Raw genomic sequence first — 17,197 nt, forward strand, 5'->3', positions numbered from 1 at the left:
CTGCTTCTTCACCTAGAAGGGGAGAAGACAGACCTCAATCTCAAAAGAAGCAGACCCAATGACTCTCTCCGTTGGGCTACAGGTCCTCCTTGCCTGGAAGCCCCTCTCGGAGGAAAACTTTCTCTTTTCTACCAAAACTGGACTCATATTACCCAGGACAAATGGGTTTTAGACGTGATTTTAAGAGGCTACAAATTCCACTTTCATACTCTGCCAAGGTCTTCAGGTTGGCCGGATCTGCCAAAACATCAATGGTCAGAGGCCTTAAATCAAGTGGACGCCTTATTGGCCATGAAAGCCATAGAACCTGTTCCACTTCCAGAGATGGGAAAAGGTTTTTACTCCAGACTTTTTCTGGTCCCAAGGAAACAAAGCTCATGGAGACCTATTCTGGACCTCTCAGTGTTAAATACATTTCTGGAGATTCCAAAATTCAAGATGCTTACTCTGCAACAACTTCTTCCCATGCTTTCCCAGGATGTTTGGATGGTGACACTGGACTTAAAGGAAGCCTATTTACACATTCCCATCAGATAAGAACGCATAAAATACCTCAGATTCAAGGCAGGTTCGAGACACTTTCAATTCTCTGTACTGCCCTTTGGCTTATCTACTGTGCCCAGAGTCTTTACCAAGTGTCTGGCTCCAGTAGTAGCTTCTTGCAGACTCCAAGGAATTCAAATTTACCCCTACCTGGACGACTGCCTTATTCAGGCAGACAGCAAGGATCTTTTACTTCAACATCTGCAGTTTGTTCAGCGTCTTCTTCTACTACTGGGATTCTCAGTGAACACAAAAAAGTCACATTTGATCCCCTCTCAACAAATGATCTTTTTGGGAGCTCTTCTAGACACAAGCTTACAAAGGGCCTTCCTTACTCCTGAAAAACAGGTACAGCTGGCATCAATTTTCAAGACCTTGGCTACTTTAACTCAGCTCACTGCAAGGAAATTCCTGCAGGCTTTGGGCTACATGGCTTCTTGCATCCTGTTGATTCCAAATGCAAGGCTTCATATGAGAAAACTTAAATGGTACCTAAAGAGTGTATGGTCTCAGCATTACCACAGCCTGGAAACTATGATACCTCTTATTCCCTGCCTCCAAAAAGAGTTCCTCTGGTGGTCCAGGGCTTGTGCTTTAAACGAAGGGAATCCCTTTCGTCTACCTCTTCCTGCTCAGATCATAACCACAGATGCCTCGGATTATGCTTGGGGAGCTCATTACCTAAACAATTGCCAGCAGGGCTATTGGACAAAGAAGCATCTTACCTGGCACATCAACTTGAAGGAAATGTTGGCAGTCCAAAATGCTCTTCTAGCCTTCCAGAGTCTTCTGCAACCAGGCCATCTTTTGATTCGCACAGACAATACCACAGTCACGTGGTACATAAACAAGCAAGGGGGCTCTCACTCCTACCCCCTTTGCAGACTAGCCATGAGTCTATGGGACACAGCTCTAAATCTAAATCTGCATCTTCAAGCTCAATTAATTCCAGGAAAACATAATCTCTTAGCAGACAGCCTAAGCAGAAATCTTTTGGATCCTCACGAATGGATGCTGGACCCCAACATATTCAGCAGGATTACAGCAGTTTGGGGAGTTCCTCAGATAGATCTGTTTGCATCTCATCTCAACCATCAGCTGCCTCTCTTTTGCACCAGGTCCTTCCACAAAGCAGCATGGAAAGTGGATGCCCTGTCTTTCAGCTGGAGGAATCTTTTGGGATATGCCTTCCCTCCTCTGCCTCTTCTGCCTCGGGTGTTACTGAAAATACAACAGGACAAACCCAAGATTTTCATTCTGATAGCTCCAAATTGGCCTCGGCAGTTTTGGTATCCAACTTTAAGACACCTATTCTCGGAACCTCCATGGATTCTGCCTCTGTTTCCTTCACTTCTGTCCCAGCATCAGGGTCAGATGTTCACTCTCAAATCAAGACTCTTTGCCTGGCAGCTTGGCTTTACAAGGGCCTTTGATTCCTTCTGCCTTTCCCAAACAAGTTTTGGATGTTCTCTTAGAAGCTAGGCGCCCTAGCACTAGAAAATCCTATGCTTCTAAATGGAAAAGATTTTGTATTTGGATGTGGGACCGAGGTTCTAATCCTCTTTTGCCTGACATTTCTTCCATTCTACTTTACCTCTCAGACCTTTTTCTTAAAGGCCTCTCCTTTTCTTCCATTAAAATCCATGCTTCCGCTATCTCGGCTCATTACAACACTGATCCCCCCATTTTTTCTCACCAGCTGGTGAGACAATTCTTGAGAGGGGCTAAGAATTTAAGACCTCTCAGATCTCCTCCTGTTCCTGCTTGGGATCTTAATTATGTTTTGGAAAAACTAACTTTATCCCCCTTTGAGCCTGCGGCTGCTTCGGATATCAAGTTTCTTTCCTGGAAGACAGCTATTTTATTAGCTTTGACTTCTGCCAGAAGGGTTTCTGAGTTGCAAGCTCTCATGGCTTTGGAACCATACCTTATTTTCCACCAAGACAGAGTTGCCTTGAGGACCAATCCTACATTTATGCCTAAGGTGATTTCTAAGGTGGCTTTAAATCAGACTATTCACCTTCCTACTTTCTTTCCAAATCCTCAAAACAAAGGGGAAAGGATTTTGCATTCATTGGACGTGCACAGACAACTAAGGTTTTACCTGGATAGAACTAAAGATTTCAGAAAATCTGATCAGTTGCTTATCTCTTATGCCTCTAGTTCTCTAGGCAAAGCTATCTCTAAACAAACTATTTCCAAATGGATTGCTCATGGGATAAGGTTTTGTTACTCTCACTTTGGGAAACAAGTTCCAGGTACTGTTAGGAGTCATTCTAGTAGAGCAGCTGCCACTTCAGCAGCTTTTCTCAGAGGGGTTCCTACCAAGGACACTTTGGAAGCTGCCACTTGGAGTTCAGTGCATACTTTCTCTAAGCACTACAATCTCTCCTTGTATTCTAAGTCTAGGGCAGGTTTTGCTTCTGCTGTCTTGCAGGGTCTTCTGGCTGCCCCTTCTTCTGCATAACCTCCTCCCTCATCACAGCTTTGGGATTCCACCCTACAGTTATGACTGCAACAGTGAAACACGAAGAACATAGTACAGTTGTGTACACCTACCATAAATGTAGATGTTCGAGTGTCTTCACTGTTGCAGTCGGTGTTTCCCTCCCACCTATCCCCTCTTATCTTCCTTTTCTTTTGTGGTGTATTTGTGTTTCCTTTTTGGACACCTTTTGGTTATTTTTGGGGACTTCTGACATCTGGGGCAAGAAAGACTGGAGAAGATGGCGTCGGCTGTCAGCTTTATATCCCTGCGTTCTGACATCAGGGTGCTTGCTGGTACAGCCGACGCCGGACCCAGACTTTGGGATTCTGGCCGACCTCGGGCTGCCTGCTGGCAGGATCACCCCACAGTTATGACTGCAACAGTGAAGACACTCGAACATCTACATTTATGGTAGGTGTACACAACTGTACTATCCACCACATCACACATGCACTCAAGTCTCTCAACAACAGGCACCGTTATGACTCCATCATAGTCCATGTTGGTGTGAACAACTTGAGACATATCTCTCTGGACTATATGAAGAGAGACATGACTGAGCTCTCAGATTATGTGTCTCAGGCAGGTATGTCACTAGCCTTAAGAAGCATTTTTACCTTCACCTAGGATGATACCTCAATACAAACAAATAGTGATTGACTTCAACAATTGGCTTAGTTTTTGGTGTCATTCAAAGGGTTCCAGTATCTGTCAGCATGGGATGACATGGTCAACAGACCTCGATGCTTTGCCAGAGATGGTCTTCATCTGTCAACCCTGGGATTTCAGTTACTGGCTAAGACTCTTGCCATTCCTATAGTGCCTTTTTTAGGCAATGTCATAAGAACAAAATTCCTGACATAAAAATGCCCTCTAAAAACAACCTTAAGGTTATGCTGCTAAATGCTAGGAATGTAAACCAGAAACTGCACTCACTGGAAGCAGTCCTCACCCTGGAAGATACTGACATTTGTGCAGTCACTGAGACTGGTTTAAGGCTGCGGAGAGCACCCCAGCTATACCAGGTTACATTTCCTTCCACACGTTCAGACCACAGACTCAAGGCGTGAGAACTAAAGGAGGTGGTGTATCAGTATTCATTAAAGATAAATACATGTCTAAATTGGTTAAACAGCATGATTCCCTTGAATTACTTCAGGTGCAATTAACTGTACATAAGACCCCTCTTCAGGTCATTGCTAGCTATAGGATTCCCTCCATGAATCAGGACACCCATTCAGCCTACTTGGATCTATTTGAGTCAATCATGATACAACCAAACACTCTGGTTTTGGGTGACTTTAATTACCCATCCATAGACTGAGTAAATTATATGTGTTCTAACTCACTTGCCCAAAGGTTCCTGGACTTAGTTAACTCCAATGCCCTGGACCAGCTGGTTGACACACCCACAAGGGGCTCAAATATCCTGGACCTGGTGCCCACCAACATGGGGGACTGCTGCACCACCTCCAGTGTGTGGCCAACCTTGTTGAGATCTGACCACAAGTCAGTCTCACAAGAAGTAACTGTAACACACCTCCTTAGCAACAACTACACTAAAAAAACTTCTACAAGGCCAAATACAACCTCTTATGTGATGGCATAAATAGCTTCATAGCCCCTCCCCCCACTGATGGAACAGACACCTATGCTGAGTTGTACACCAGTGCTTTATACAAACACCTGTACAATTGTATTGACTCTTCTGTATCTGATAGAACCAAAGCAAGATCTTTAAGGAAAAACAAACTTACCTGGTGGACAACTGCCATTAATAGGCTGTAGAATAGGAAAAATAAATTGCTGTCTAACAGTAGGAAGGAATGGTCTTCAAAGTGGAAACACTCCCTCCTCAACTTAAACAAGCAAATAAGACTCCTTGTGAAGTCCTCCAAAGCTAACTTGTGAAGTCCTCCAAAGCTAACTTGTTGTTGTGTCTTTCGGCTTTTCCCGGTTAGGGGTCGCCACAGCGGAACTCTGGTCCGCTAATGATTGGCAGTAGATTTTTACATGCCGAGTTGCCAGCCCTGATGCACAACCTTCAACGAAGGTACACCCATTCACGCATGTCTCCACACAGAAGACGCTTTAGCTGAGAATCGAACAGGACAACGTCTTACTATGAGGCGACAATGCTACCGCAGCACCACCACCACAGTTTAAGTCCTCCAAAGCTAACTACGAATCCAAATTAACTTCCCTTACTAAGGATAACCACAAGATGTGCTTTAGTTATGTCTGTAACCTTAAAGGTAAGGCCCAGATTTGCGCTGAATTCATAGTTAATGGTGCTACATATATAGAACCTGTGCGTATAGCAAACCTCCTGGCTGACAGGTTCAGTGAAAACTTCATTCCTCTGTCCCCACCAAATACACCCCAAAGCATCCCTAACACCTATCCCCTGCCTAGTATTTCCAAGGAGCAGGCCTTAAATGCCTTCTCCAAGGCCAAAAACACAGCCTGTTTGGGACCAGACAACTTCCTGGTCTGTGTTGTACATGGGTTAAAACAGGAATTAGAGTCACCATTGAGCACACTTTTCAGTCACAGCCTAAGCACTGGCTTCATTCCCAGCAGAATGGAAAACATCTACCATCATCACTTTGCACAAAGGGGGGTGTATCCACTGACCCCGGGAACTATAGACCCCCTTAGCCTGACCAGCCTTATTTGCAAGGCCATGGAATGAATCATCATGGACCTTATGAACAGAGATATAGGAAATCTCCAAATGCTCGACCCCAAACAGTTTGGCTTTGTCAAGGGGAGATCATGCCTGTTAAACTTGGTGGACTTCTTCGAGACAGACACTAAAGCCCTACATGAGGGCAAATCTGTGCATACAGCCTACCTAGACTTAGCCAGGGCCTTTGACACAATCCCCTACTCAGACATCATTGATAAACTTACCCAGCTGGGTATCAACCCATATATTGTCAGGTGGGTAGCAAACTGTCTCATCGATAGAACTCATATGGTCAAAATAGGGGACTCCACCTCCTCCAGCAGAACCTTAACCAGTGGTGTTCTTCAGGGATCGGTTCTTAGACACCTACTGTTCAGAATTTACTTCTCCAAAGTACAGGCTAAAGCTAAAGGACTGTGCTTGACAAAGTTTGCTGATGACTGCAAAACTGGCTGTGATCACTGAAACCCCTAGCGATGTCAATACTGTGCAAGAAGGTCTTATACAGACTACTGACTGGTGCCAAAGTTTTGGTCTTAATCTTAATGCAAAACAATGCATTATCATCCCCTTCAGCAACAGTGATGTTCCTGCAAACTATCACATCAATAGCAATACCCTAAGCACACAGTCAGTGGTAAGAAATATGGGCACACAGAGAACAACACTCCCTTTGGTATGTTCCTTTCTAAATACCTGCAGCAATTGGAGAGACCACAGAGCTTCCTTACAAAGATCTGTCTTATGCAGACAGACTGAAATCATTGTCACTTTACTCTATGTCATACAGACTGCTCAGAGGTGACCTGTGCCTTGCATATAGAGCAATCTCCGACCCAGCTTTAATGAAAATTCTGCACATTCACACATCAAATGGCACACTGTTCACTCACTCCAAGGACCTTAACTTGGTATGCGACATCAAAAGACAAAAGAATTTGCTGGAGAGACAGATTTTTGTCAGGGAGGTAGCCCACCACCTTTGGAACAAGTTTCCTATTCATGTTAAACAAAGCCACACATTAGCCCTATTTAAGTGCAATTTGGACAGTTGGATGGGTAACCGAAAAGCACTCCTGGGGTTCCACCTTTGTCCCTCTTGGACAGGGGCAATTAGGTGCTGATTTTAGTGTCTGCTTGAAACAGAGACCCTTGGGAACATGGGTTGAACTTAGCTAGGCTTGTAAGGCCCCTGGGCCATTAGCCTAGTAACTTCCTATGATCCAGGCCCCAATAAGACTCCCCACTGGCACAGCTGTAGAGTTGATTACTTAGCTAAGTGTCCAAGTCAAGTCCTCCAGCACCCTCACTGTGAAACCAGTGCTTTGTGTCTATGCTCCATGCAGCTGACACACACACACACACACACACACACACACACACACACACACACACACACACACACACACACACACACACACACACACACACACCTGGGAAATGCTGGCACAGATTTACTAGCTATGCCCCCTTCTGCTCAGACTATAAGGTAGTCACACTGCCAACAGACACCCCAAAGCCAGCTGATCTAAGGCTCTTACAAGGGTACTCACTTATACAGAGTGAAATTAATATTAATACAAATGATAGTGTTTGACCAACACAGTATAGTGTTTGACAAATGCAGTAAGGCTTTTAGGAGTGGCCACAGAGTCACCAAATAGATATAAATACTCTCAAAGGTGAAGATATTCTCTAAATGATCAGCCACCATGAAAGGTTTAAATATATTTAATAATAAATAATAAAAGAACATGAAAATATGGAATATATATTTACAATAAACACCGGAGTTTCAGACACAGGAAGTATTAAAATAACACAGATGAATAGATTCATACAGATACAGAAAAACAGTACTTAACTAATCTCACTATATTTTCTTGACTCATCTACATATTTACTATTCCCTGGTCACTTACTAGAGCAAGGCAAAATGAAGTAGGTGAGGGGTGCTTCTTTGTCAGGTTTCAAAAACAGACTGCCCTGTGACTTCAATCTCACCTAGTATTAAAACAAAACATAATTTCAATGATGGATTAAAAATAATATCACATACATCTGGCCATCTGACTTCTGGTTCCCATACTACCCTCTTTATTAGAGGCTGCCAGGATGTAGCACAGATGTGTTACCTTACACACCTAGAGTTTTTCTAAAATCTGTTGCAACTTCTTGAAGCCATAAAACAATTTCAGATTTCCACCCTTCCAGAATTGCAATTAGTTCACTGCTATGGACACTAAAACAAGGATTCCTAATGCTTGTTTTCACAGACATTTCATCTCTGGTTACATTCAGAACTGTAAGATACAATCTTTATGGCCTACCAGGTAATTTAATTTTCAAACTTAGCTGGACTGAGATTAACCTTTTCTCTTCCAGTATCCTCTGTTAAAACATATACATTTCATCAGTTACAATAGAGTCAGCATCCCACTGTTGGCACATTTGTAACAGAAGCAGCTTTACAAATACATTTTTCAACACAAGCATCTGTACAAATCAGTTTGATATAAAAATGACATATAATTGTTTACAAAACTCCAACAAGCATATGTTAAACATCCACTGCCCTACTTCTGCCATAGCTGGCAAACCTCACATCACAGAAGTGGAATTATCAAAGTGGTGAAAATTTTTTGCTACAGATTAACCTTTGCAAACTAGACTTCTATTAGTTTAGCAGACTTTAAATGAGGTGTTTTATCCCAGTAAGCCAAATAAAAGTCACAAACTGTTATACAAACGTAGCATATCAAACAATTTATTAAATTTTCAAATGTGCAATGAAGTACATAAATATATGGTCCAGAAGATACATGTTGTGCTTGTTAATTGTAAAACACAGTTTACATGCCAAGCCCATTGTAGAAGAATCTGTGCTGTAAATTTATCAATTAGTGGTTCCTGGCTTACCATTCACTTCTTCCAAAAAATGGCATTAGTCAGGTCTGAGGTCACTCAGCAGGCTTCAGCTTCTGACATTAGTGTTGTGGGTAATGAGGAAGACTCACTCTCTACCTGAGCTACTGAACTGTCATGGTTAGACAACCACACCCTCAAGTTACCCTCTCTAAAGGGACATCAAAACTCAAGCTAACCAACATCCTTATTCTTTATTCTCCTCAGCCTTCTGCCACTTCAGTACAGGTCAAAGCCCAGTACCTAATACAAATAGCAGCCTTTATGTATCCAGGGAGTCCTCCCACAATATGACTATTGCCTCTGAAGCTTCCCCCTCTCAAAGGAGCAGGGAAGTGGCCTTTCAGAAGGAATTCAATTACTCAGACTCAGAAGATGAGAAGTTCTCATACTCTCCAAGCACCTACCACCCCAGCCTTACCCTGACTCAAACTTGGATGATACTTTCTCTTCTGCTTGTCCCTCCAGAGGACCTTTCTTTTGGGGTACCCTTCATAGAAAGAAGGAGGCCTTCAGTTTGGAAAGCAACTGATTCTCACATGCTCAGACCCATTACAGGGAATTGCTGAGTTTACCTTCACGCAGACCACTGGCAATCCCTGCTGTGCATGTAATGCCTGATGCTGTCTTTGTAGACTGTTTTTGCGCCTTAATTCTCTCCTGCCTGCTCCAAGGAAGGCTGACAAGTTTTGTAAGGTGCTTGATGCAAACAAGCACCTCTATAGGAATCCTAAAGCTGACATCTGAGTTGTCTCTACTGCATCCACTAAAGGTGTACCTAAGAGCCCAACTAGACATTCCCTACCCAGTGATAAAGTAGACTATTGGACAGATTTGGCTAAAAAGCTTGTGCCTCTACCACCCTTTCAATGAGAACACTTAATTGCTACTGTCATTTGTTAAAGTACCTTAAATCCTTAAAAGACAAAATTCTGTCTAAGGCAGAGACTGTTGATGATAGAAAATTATTGAAGGAGATTCAAGAGAAAGCAAGGGAAGCCTTACAAGTCTCCAGTCACTCCTTAAAGTGTAGTTATGACACCTTGAATGCATTTTGCAGGGAAGCTGCCATATATTCTGTCATTCTCAGGCATGCATAGCTCAGGACATGTAGACCAGATCAAGACTAAACGTATGTTTGCACCATTAGACAAAGAATTCCTCTTTGGATGCCCAGCTTAAAAAAATTGAGAAGCTGGACAAGGAAGAAAAACAAATAAAATCAGTGAAAGAATTTTACCTGTTATGTACATCAAGATATAATGGAAATCACCCTTCCAAAGCATGGCCTTTCCCCCTAGACAGGACAGGGGGAGGCCTCCCCATGCTAAGAGACCCAGACAATCTAGGGGATGGCAGCCAGAGGAAATTCAGAGAGCAGGGAGCTCTAACAAGCCCATCTAGCAAAGAGACCAACTGTGAATGTCCTCAACATCTGACTCTGCTACCCCTCCTCATCCTCCCTTCCAACCCTCTTCCTGGAAGACTCTACTCCTTCGTACATCAGTAGAAGTTCATAAAAGGGCTAAGGCATCCTCAAGATCACAGAAACGGGTTACTACATCCAGTTCAGAGAAACCACATCCTTCCTAACATCCCAAGTCCACCAAAATAGCTGGGAAATCTCTTACCACCTGTCCTCTGGAAACTGCTACAGCAAGGATCCATTCTGTGTGTTCCTCCAGGTCAGGAAGGAAAAGGCTTCTACTCAAGGATCTTTCTAGTTCCAAGAAAAGAAGGCATCTGGAGGTCGATCTTGGGCCTCTCAAAGCTAAACAAGTTCCTCTGTGTACCCAAATATAAAGTGCTTACTCTACAAAAATTATTTCCCATGCTCTTCCAAGACGCTCACATGGCTACTCTAGACCTAAAGGATGCTTAACTCTATGGTTCCTGTTGCAAACAGTCACAATAAATACCTGCTTTGTTGTGTCGGCAGGCATGCACTATCAGTTCTGTGCTTTACCATTTGGTCTGACTTCTGCTCCCAGAGTCGTCACCAAATGCTTTGCTCCTCTGATAGCACAGTGCAGAATCCTGGGGGTTCATATTAACCACAATCTGAATGACTATCTCATTCAGGGAAAATCCACAGCAGGGACCCAAGACACCTTGCAAATCACCATAGATTGCTTCCAAAAGGTAAGTGTCACTTTAAATCTTTGCAAGTCACAAACTCTTACTTTCTAGGGGCCCTCATAAATTTTGTCCAACAGAAAGCTTTCCTTACCCGGAACTAGATATCTTGCCTGACAAACTACCTGACCAACTCGATAGCAAAACAACATTTCTCTCTGCAAGTAGCAGACCACAGGCATTTTAGACACAGACAGGGGTGTTCACCTAAGCCCCATGATGGTGCAGGGTATCTAGATACCACAGCAGAGGAAACAGCATGTAGACCAGAAGGAACTGTTTGGAGTTTACCTGGCCATAATAGCCTTTCAACAGAATTTAATTTGAGAGATCTTTCAGATTTGGACAGACAACACCACAGTGATGTGGTTTATAAACAAAAAAGGGGCCACCTTTTCATACCCTTTGTGCAGTCTCACAGTGAAGACTTGGATGCTAGCACAAGAGCTAAAACTGACACTTATACCATTTTAAATTCCAGGCCAGAGCAATATCCTGGCAGATTCTTTAAGTAGGAATCTCTAGATCCAAACAAATGCATGCTAAATAGAGAGGTTTTCCTGGACTTAACCTTACAGTGTGGAATTCCCTCAATAGTCCTATTTGCCTCCTGCTCCAGAACCCAACAGACAGGGACTTGGAAAATAGACACATTCTCATTAAAATGGACCAACTTCTTGCTATACTGCTTTCCACCTCTAACTCTAATCCCCAGGGTCCTGATAAAGGTCAGGACAGACAGACCCAACATGATTCTCATTGCCCCCAGTTCTCTCTCCCCTTGTCCCTCAAGATTCCACACATTCCTACAGGAAATAGATCTCTGCAGTCAAAAGAAGAGATTTGATGAAACCATTTGCTTGCCATGAGACCTTGAGCAAGTCATTCAGCCAGACAGTGGTTTGAGGCAACTGGAAAATTGGACTACACTTTTCAGTGGTGTTCTGGGCTGCAAGCTTAGTAACTAGCTATGAACTTATGCATCTGTAACTAAACAGACAGTATTGGCATAACCTGAAATAACGTGTAATATTGCTTGCTAATTTTGTGTGCATATTTATGAATTTACTAATACAAATTCACTTTTATGACCACAGTCATTTTTATATTCATATTTAGTAACCAGGCAATCCATATGCTGGAGAGGCGAGAGAAGCCAACACCAGATATGTTTGGAGAACTTCTTCAGAATGCTAGCACAATAGGAGACCTCCGGAACTGCCCGGTTAGTTTAATTAGTTGTTGCTTTCTGTTTGCATTTATATGTTAGACTTACATATTGTTTAATAGACTAAACTTGACAAAATGTACACTAAATTGATAGTTCTAACAATGATTTGTATAGTATAATAAATATACATTTTAATAATCTAAACTCCTGGTTTGTGCTTTTCCCCCCTCATAACATGTCTGCAGTCAACATAATGCATTGCTAATGTACCAAAGAGCCATTCCTAATACCTAATGTTTGTTCTTTATGCAACATAATGAAGACAGCACTGCAATGGACAATGGTGGATAGCCATGAGCTTTGGCTGCCTTATTGTGAATATTTGAATAAATGTTTATTTTCAGAGCCTCTAACTGTGAATAGTTTAGTCATTTAAGCAGGATTATAATCCTTTCAGCTGTCAGTTGTACAATGGGTGGTTCTACTCTTCCCTACAAAAGTAAATTGTGTTCCATTAGGACTGTTTATCAGAATGCAACTGAAAAATATATGCTGTTTGAGTAGACATGGGTCCTGAAATAGGCTTTTGCATTTGCTGTGGTTACTTTTATAATCTAATGTAAAGACATGCCCGTAGAAATCAATCCAGAAGTCAGACAGCCTGCATTGCAACTCAGTTTGGTTCTTTTGGTCATAAGCCATGTTTGCAGTCTTTGCTAGTCCTCTGCCCTTCAGTGTTCACTTTGCTGTGCCCTTAAAGAACTTTATGGGCAGAAACTAAAAAACATATTTTATATCTTGAAGTTGTACACATTCCAAACCTGACAGCAGTACAATAACTACTTACTACTATCTTTAACTTTTTTTTCTAACCCTGGATGCCCTCATGGTGCAGACATGCTGATGTGACCTTCTTTTCATGAAAAGCTATTTCTTGCCCTTAATATGAGGACACAGTTGGTGAGTTTATAATAGCCTAGACTCTGCTGTCAGATTACACTTCCATTCAATTAGGAGGGCAGTAGTGAGAATTACTGCCAAACCCACAGCAGAAATGCCAGTGACTGACTTGCTGTGATTTTTAAAGGTCTGTTTTCACACATAAGTGTTACACTTTCTTGAAAAAGTACTTGTGAGTTGAGAGCAAATAGCTAAGATAACAGACTATTTTTTTTAAGAATGGAATTTTAGTTAGAGGGGTTTTTTGTCTCTACAATACTTCTCAGTTGCCCAGAGTATCACATTTCCTGCCTTAGAAAATTTCACTTACCTAGTCAATCATAAATGAAAACACATCAAAAAGATCATTGTGCTTGGTCTTGACAGCAAAATTGTTAATTTCTAGCCTTAACATGCATCTTTTTTGCAGCAGGTTCACAATTAATTAGAGCATTTCTGAATCCTCAGTTTATGTAGATCAAACTGTTCATAGAAGTGAGCCAAGAACAATATACAGTTTGAAATGCATACTTTATACTTTCATAAATGTCTTTGCATAGTTAGTCATTTAGCATCAAGTGAGCCGTCCTACTTCATACTGAACTTTATATCGAAAAGCTTTTGAGTGCTTCTTAACATTGAGTACCTCAGTAACATATAACATGCACCTCTACAGTCTGTAACCGTCACTTTACTTTTCACATATTCCCATATATTTAATGTATGCATTATTTTGGAAGTATACATAACATTCAAGACTAATCAAAGGCTCAATAGGATTGTGGCCCTCAGGGAAGGAAAACATACAGGTATAATTGACAACAGAGCTGTGAAGCTTTACAGCATAAATAATTTACTGACCCTATAAAAACAGAGAACTAAAGATGCTTAGCTATGTATGTTATTTTCTTAGCAAGAAACTTTCAGATGTGGTAAGTGAAATGCTATACAAGCAAGGAGACAAATTCCTGAAAAAATATCATGAGATTTCATTCAATCCAAACACTGTGTACAGCGAGGAGGCTGACAAGGATACAGATTGTGCAGATGGGAAACAAAGTGTTGTTTCAAGCTATGTTAATATTGAGAGAGGACAGTGCTCTCTGTGGAATGGAAATAATTGTGCTTAGGACATAGTTCTTCCTCACATCCTTTCCAGAGCAAGCTCCATAAAAGTTATACATAGCCCTTTCCTTGCCACCTTCCTAGAAAGAAACAAGTAAAATGGTCGGGGGAATCTCTGCCTACTGTATTAGTGCACAAGAAGAACATCATTACATAAAGATGTAATGACCCTGAATTCCACAGCTGCATAAATGTCAGCCTTTGTGAACTTAGGCCAGTGTTCACAAAATATACTCCCCCCCCCCGCCAGGAGCACACACTCTCTTGAGTCACTATTATCTATCTGTGGAATAGCAGAAACATTAATGCGGGATATCACAAGAGCCTGGCCATTTCACAAAGTTCATTGAAAATCTTTAGAAAACAGCATGAAGTTTCAGATTGATTGGTTAACTGATCTGGTAGTTCAAAATGCAGTATCTCACTATTGCCAACTCCAGGTTTCATGCTTAGAATTTCAATGACCTGAGAGCAGACCACTGAAACAGCTGTCATTCAGGTTGCTTTGTATATATTGTTTAACTTGCAAAGCAGAATGTGCATTCATTGCTGTCATTTGTGTTTGTGGATCTCTTTATTGTACAACTCTATGTAACATAAAACGTAAATCAGATGTCTGCATCTACTTATTTTCTATATGCTGATGAATGCCGCTATCAGTATATACATACACACACACACACATATATATATATATATATATATATATATATATATATATATGTGTGTGTGTATACATATATATATATATATATATATATGTGTGTGTATACATATATATAAATATATATATATATATATATGTATATGTGTGTATATATATATATATATATATATATATATATATATATATGTGTATATATATATATATATATATATATATATATGTGTGTGTGTGTGTGTGTGTGTGTATACATATAAATATATATATATGTGTGTGTGTGTGTGTGTGTGTGTGTGTGTGTGTGTATATATATATATATATATATATATATATATATATATATATATATACATGCAGTATTAAGCAATCACTTTGCTTTTGAAGGAATGCTAGGTATAGGCCTATGTCTGTCTTGTGTCCATAACTTTATTATGGTAGATGCAGTGTTAGAAATGTAATGTCCTATATTCTTTTAGTTGTTTGTTTGTAGTGTATATCTTTAAATGCCCATTTATTAATTTGATGCCGTTACCCCATTTGCCAGCATTATGTTTGAAGAGAGTCACATCTGATGAACATACCCAAACAATTATGAAAGTATTAGATTAAGTCCAGGAGAACAGTTTGCTTTGTGAAACCGTCAACTGAGGAATGCACGAGGATCACCTCATGTTCAAGTGTCGTGAGCATCAGCAACCAAAAAAATAATCAATCAAATTAAATAATTAAACAAATAAATACATTTATTTACCAGACAGGTCAAGAATGACCCTGCGAAATTCATTTTTCACGTAACTGTTTTTTAAAACCATTTAATAAAGGGTGCAGCACCCATTTTCATCCTGCAGAGCTTTAAGGATACTTAAAAACTGCATACAATTTTCTTGACTGAATCATTCTGTCCATTACTAATTATCCCTCCTCAAGTCTGAGTATCATGCAAAATGCCAGAAGACGTCAATCAGCTGTTTGAAAAAAATCACCAGAAGTAGCTGAGCAGGAGATCAGTTCAGTGTCCCAAAGTCTGTCTGTCTGAATGACAGTTTGCCAGATTTAAACAGTGTCAGGCATTCAGCTAAAGAAAGTAGGTTTATATATATTTGTATCGCCATGTTGGTGTTCCGCACCTTACACTAATGTGGCATGACCTCTTAGCTTGTTTATAAATTTGGGAAGACTTTGCCTCTAAATTGAGTCAAGGAGGGGTTCCTCCCTCACAAGCAGTGCTTGGGAATATGTATGCTAGTTTTGGATGAAGTATGTGCTGTGTGTGTGTTCATTTGTGTAATGTGGTTTGGGATGCTAGGCTGTGTTATCTTGTAACTGACCCACAATAATCAGAAATGCTTGTAGAGTAAAATAAAAGAAAGAAAAGCATGATTTTTACAGAACTTTTACACAACTTATGCCATCTGTTCTCTTAGTTGTAAAGGATGAATTCCCAGGTTATGAGATGCTGTAACAAAGCTTTGTCATGTTGTGTTTGTATTGCAGAGCAATTGTGGTGAGAAGATTCGCATCCGAAGGGTGTTACTGAATGCCCCTGAAATCATCACCATTGGGCTTGTATGGGACTCGGACCACTCAGACCTTGTTGAAGATGTTATTCACAGTCTTGGCACCTGTCTGAAGTTGGGAGATGTGAGTATATGTTATCTCAAACACTAACAACTAGGTTCTTGGTATATTTTCACATTAGAAGCATTTGTTGACCAAGTAGAGAAATGCTTTTAAAAATGGTGTAAGTGCATCTCATTTGATTGCGTATTCATCCACCAGTGTAATGCATTAGAAACCATAAGACTTTGGCATTGCTTATGTTAGGACTCTGTAAAACATTTTGTTTAATTTTTTTATCTTGGGTATTTTCAGGCTTTCATAAATTATTGATTAAAAAGCAAGTTTTACTGTTCTTCAACGTGACGCTCCCCTGTTCAGCAGTATGCTGCATTTTATTCATCCCTATGTTTTTATAGAATAGTACAGGAGTTTCTTTATTATCCACAATTTATATTCACTTCTTTGTAAAATATATGCCTCCATGCAAGACTGTCTTTGGGTTAAATGACTACATGGTATGGTTCTTCATGCGCCATCACTCATGCTTACATACTTTGGTTCTTAAATAGTGCCAGAGTTTTAAGAAAATACCCTCAGTTTTCCCCCTGTATCTCCAGACAGTTTGCTAAGTATTTTTCAGCATTTTCTGCAGAACTGAAGTTGACCAACAATGGTAAAAAGTCAGCTGAAATGATGGCATCTGTCTGTGTCTTTTTGTCAAATTATTGCATGAAAACTTCACCACTGAATAAAAGTGTTATGCTCCCTAAAGAAATGCCCAATTTAACTTTAAGGATTTGTAAGTTATATGATGAAAGAATTCAAAATAACAATGAAACAAAGCAGTTATCTTTGAGGAAACTAATTGATTCCATTTATTTATTCTTAACAGTTAATTATAAGTTTTAAGACCACACTGTTAAAGTAGCTTCTTTTAAGAAAGTATATTTAAAA

The 17,197-nt window shown here is 40.6% G+C and overlaps 1 protein-coding gene across 1 annotated transcript in view; it reads left to right on the forward strand.

Annotated features, from left to right (window-relative positions):
* Window positions 1–17,197, forward strand: part of USP54 (ubiquitin specific peptidase 54) — a 1,304,502-nt gene that overhangs the window by 565,662 nt on the left and 721,643 nt on the right. Inside the window, exons 8-9 of the mRNA XM_044056203.1 lie at window positions 11,904–12,009; window positions 16,178–16,324. Of these exons, the coding sequence (XP_043912138.1) occupies window positions 11,904–12,009; window positions 16,178–16,324 (253 nt within the window). The remainder of the gene's footprint in view (window positions 1–11,903; window positions 12,010–16,177; window positions 16,325–17,197) is intronic.

This window comes from Protopterus annectens, chromosome 14.part0 (assembly GCF_019279795.1).
Source record: "Protopterus annectens isolate FY-2018-M chromosome 14.part0, PAN1.0, whole genome shotgun sequence".
Taxonomy (NCBI): domain Eukaryota; kingdom Metazoa; phylum Chordata; order Ceratodontiformes; family Protopteridae; genus Protopterus; species Protopterus annectens.